The 4,798-nt window shown below is 37.5% G+C and overlaps 1 protein-coding gene across 1 annotated transcript; it reads right to left on the reverse strand.

Moving 5' to 3' along the window:
* Positions 1-1,742: 1,742 nt before the first annotated feature.
* Positions 1,743-4,397, reverse strand: LOC149300377 (SLIT and NTRK-like protein 3). Its single transcript, XM_089485390.1, has one exon. The coding sequence runs from the start codon at positions 4,395-4,397 to the stop codon at positions 1,743-1,745; it is 2,655 nt and encodes an 884-aa protein (XP_089341516.1).
* Positions 4,398-4,798: the final 401 nt, after the last annotated feature.

Genomic DNA, 4,798 nt, shown 5'->3' on the forward strand with positions numbered 1-4,798 from the left:
TGTAAAAGCAAATATTTACTAGGAGAGATAAACTTTCAGAACAAACATAGCTGAACAAGTACTTTTTCTTGCATTCACTGTTCAATGTCTCAGTATTTATGTAAGGCATTAGTGACATCTGAAGGTTTACATTCAATGTACAGTAATGATTTAATTAGGGACTTATATTGGACAGGGAATTAGGAAGAGGGGAATAGATCTGTGGGTGGATGCGGTACTGGGTGAACATAACACTGGAGCAATGTATTGAGTGCCAAAAGAACAATTTTTAGACTAAAGCTCCCCCTACTGTTTCTTTGTATTAATATAAACATTCAAACCAACTGTTTAAAATGTGATAACACATCAACTTTGAATCAGTTATTCTTTGGATTCGTTTTGGGTTTCTCATGCCTTTATTTATCAATATAGAAAAAAAAATAGCTTATAAGAGTGGGATATCTCAATATACAGATACATATATTACCAGTTAAAATAATTATTCATTTAACTTTTATGTCTAATAAACTATAATAGGAAAAATATAGTGATTCCTTGCTAATAGATTGAAATACGATAGCGATTTTTGCACTAGATAAATTATGTGGCTTTGTCTTGATAAATTATTATCTAATTTGCTCTCAGTTACAATGGTATCCAGCGTTACATATATAATTCTATTATCTTGTTAACCCCATTCGCTATTTAGGAATCTACAAAAATGCTTAAAGTGCTGCTGTTTTCCAAAAAAAGAAAAACTATAATCCAAACTTGCCACATTATCTCATAGTGTTTTACCTCTTAACGGTGACCTGATTTCAGTAAATTAGTAATGCTGCTCAGTCTGACTGATGAATGTAAATTATACAGGGAATAGCTAAATCTGATCATCAAGCCTTTTTGTATATATTTGTATATGTAGGTACCATTTTAAATTATTTTATTAGGAAAGCTATACCAGACGCATAATCACTATACATTGATTAAACATTACCTTTACAATTAATATTCACTGAAATTACAGAATAAATATATGCACATTTTGTAAAAATCTTGGTGTATGGGGTAGGCTTAGGACTAAAAGAGGGGTGAGAGGAGACATTAAAAGTGCTTCCTACAAAGCTGTTAGTGATACATACCCAGTAGCATTTCTAAAGAAAGTGCAGTGAGCTGCAGAAAATCTTGGCGTCATCATGAATTCACAAAGATGTTGATCCCTAGCTGTCTTGTGTACATTGATTGGTTTTCTGCATTGGAAAATGGGGTAAATCAAATAAACATTGAACAAGAAAGCGTTGCAGTAACTCCAGGGTTTTGGTAGTTGTATTGCAGAGAAAAGAAACACAGATGGGTCATTAGTGGTTTGGGTGAGAACATTCGAGCATTACCCTCCCCTGCAGTTTTTAGGCATGCAGCAAACTGCATCAATATACAGGAACTGTGCCATGGGCGTTTCTTTGTATAAGGAAGCCACAATACCAATTCTATTCCCCCTAGTGAAAAGATTTTAGTTACTGCCAAAAAACAACATGTGGAATCATTTATCAGGTTCAGTACAAATACCCCTATACCTTACATGGCACAGTAAAGTTTCTTAGATTCCTATATAAAAAATAATGATTGATAACTTTGCTGGCAAAAGTCTGCGAAGGCACTTCAATTAATTATATTTAGAGTATGGCCCTTTCCACCAAAACAATTTGGGGAGCACAACGGTATCATCTTGAATCATGCGTTTTTGGGCACTATGAAATTATCCAATATTAGAACCTATAAGTGTTTTTTTCCAGGACTTCGAGGTAATCCGGCTTGGTTTGGAGTTTGGCCCTTAACTCGAGGTATTCACTTTGGGTTTGGTCTGAGAACCCTTTTCCAGCAGAGAAAAGAAGGGTTTCTTTTAGTCTGGCATCCTGTTGTAAGTCAGGGTATTGCATGCCAGGGGGGTGTACATGCAGTTCCTTTAATTTGGGCACTGTGCCATACAAACAGTCCACAAACCCTACTGTAGGAGATGGCCTTTCTCTGTCCATCACACCAGGGAAGAGTACTCCATTGTCATGGAAGCTTGGTACTTCCCCCGACTGGTTAACAGTAACTATTGTGTTTAGTTGAGAGTTTGACACTGCCATTGTCCATTCTTTCTCTTTTTCTATTAAAGTCCTATAGTTCGTGTTATTCTCTTTTGTCTCTGCGAATTCTGCCCCCATTTCTTCCTCTCTAGGTTTGTAGATAGGATTGTTACACATTTGGGTTACAGGATGTGGGATGTAATCATAAACATGACCGGCAGCCTTCTCAGGGGAGCTGTTTGGTCTGTCCTCAAAGATTCTGCACTGCATCTGAATGCCAGTCAAATCCACCTCTTGTCTCTTTCTGAAAGGCAGTTTCTTACGCCTTCTCAGCACAAAGGCAAAAAGGCCTGCAGCCACAAAAACAGCAGAGAAAAACAGGATTAAAAGACTGAGAATAAGGACAGACAGTGGAATGGCACCCCCTGGTGTGGTAAATTCAAATACAGAAGAACTTGTGGGCACCATGTTTCCAGGCAGAACAGGTGAAGGTGCTGCAGCATGCATCATTTCTGGACATAAAACATCCATTTCAATTGACTTTAGATCCTTGTTTGTAAGATTTTCTGGGCTTCTGCACAAAACTTCCCCTACTACAATGACAGAGCTAATTGTGTCTATCCACTGTTTTAAAGGAACAATATCGCAGGTACATTCCCATGGGTTCTGCTTCAGATCAATCTGCACAATAGCATTAAGGTGCTCCAATACTCCTGTGACAGGAAGGTAAAGAAAATGATTGTTTCTAAGATTAAGCCTGGCCAAAGAAGTGCCTGCAAAAGCATCTGTTGGGAGAGTTCTCAACAAATTGTCATTGAGAAACAGCAACTTCAGATTTGGTATTAGACTAAAAGCAGCCGGTTGGATTTCCCTTATCATGTTATACTCAAAATATAAATAATGCAAACTCTGTAAACCTCTGAACATACCAGGTGTCAACCTCTCAATGTCATTACCATTCAGGTACAAACTTTTTAAATTTGGGAGATTAATAAAGGCCCCATCCTGAACGTATGATATGCGATTATTTCCAAGGTGTAACAAATCCAAAGATGAAAAATTCCAAAAATCAGACCTGTAGATTTTTTGTATTAGGTTTCCACTCAAATAGAGTTTTTTAGCATTTAGTGGTCTCGGTAGGAGTTCTGATATATTATGAAATCCTCTTTCTTTACAATTCACAGTCAATCCCAAGTCATTGATGTGCAAGCTACAAGAGCATCCAGTGGGACATATAATTGGAATAGGTGGTCTCGTCTGGTATCCAGCTATTGGAGGTTGGTTTGGGCCGGGGTAGAGGCCTCTTGGTGTAGGTGGGGGTTTCGGGACCCTAGGCTGTCTGGTTGTTGTTGGTTGTTTATTGGCTGTCTTGTATTCCACAGATGAAGCAGTTACATGAAAAGAGGACAACATAGAAGATGGTTTAGTCGGCCAAGCATTTTCTTTGCTGGATGGTAACTGGGGGATGCCCAGACTTGCTTCGACTTCACTTTCTGACAATAAGGGACAGAGTTTACTGCGTTTAATATCTCGTAGATCTTTGCCATGAAAGTGAAAGGGACTTTCACATGTTATATCTCCTACCAGAACAGTATATGGTATACGTTCCAGCCAGCTCTTTAACTGCACTATCTCACAGGTGCAGTTCCAAGGATTCTCAGCCAGCTGAATCTCCATAATGCTCCTTCCAATATGGTCTAGCATACCTCTGTAAGAAAGGACCTTTAGCCGGTTCCCACGTAAGTCCAAATGTGTTAAAGACACAGACTTGAATAAATTTGTTGGAAGTAAAGGGATATGATTATCATTTAAGATTAATACCCTCAATTTATTCAAATTTCTGAAGGCCCCACTCTCAATCTTTTTAATAACATTATAATCTGCTTGTAAATATTCCAAGCTTTCTAACCCCATAAATGTATCATTTCTAAAGATGTCCAATTTGTTCTCATGCAAGTACAACCTCTTCAAAACTTTCATACTATTAAAGGCTCCTGCCTGAATGTCTTGCAATGCGTTATTTCCAAGATTAATAGACACAGCATTGTTCAAGTGAAGAAAACTGTTGGTGTACAATTTTCTCATCAAATTTCTTTGAAGATATAGTTTAAAAGGTCTTGACCAGGATTCAGTGATCTGACTAATATTTGTAAATCCTTTATTGTCACAATAAATGTGGAAAAGGCTTTCCTTTACTTCACAGTAGCAAGGATCAAAGCAGGGCTCGTCTATTTCCTCTGAATCCTCAATCAAGGGAATTGGCGTAGTCCATGCAAGAGCAATTGTGCTTAGAAGAAGTATCCACGACATCCGTCCTTTAAGACGACTTTCTGCTGGAGATGGTTTCATTGCTAATTGATTAGCAAAGCTAAAAAAAAAAATAACAAAGAAATTACACATATTTAGCATTCTCGGATAGGGGCACACATTTAACCATTTGTTGTCTACATGGATGAACACAGAACTGCAATAGAAAAGCTGCTTACTTCTACAGCACTCACTGGGTAATTAAACAAGCTTTGGGGTAAAAAAGGCAACTTAGTACAAGCTAAACATCTCTTTTTATCTAGCAATCATAACTAGGATTTTCTCATTTATACAGCTCAAATCATAAAGATCCATTAGGTTTATTGTACTCTATTACATAATTAGCACTTGATAAGCTAACCTCCATACACACATTATTTCAACATATATACTAAACATGGTGTCTTGTATTCACTTATGAATGTTTCTTAGGCTGTAAGCCA

This window comes from Sceloporus occidentalis, unplaced genomic scaffold (genome assembly GCF_023333645.1).
Source record: "Sceloporus occidentalis isolate IW3139 unplaced genomic scaffold, rSceOcc1.0.p SCAF_25, whole genome shotgun sequence".
NCBI lineage: Eukaryota > Metazoa > Chordata > Lepidosauria > Squamata > Phrynosomatidae > Sceloporus > Sceloporus occidentalis.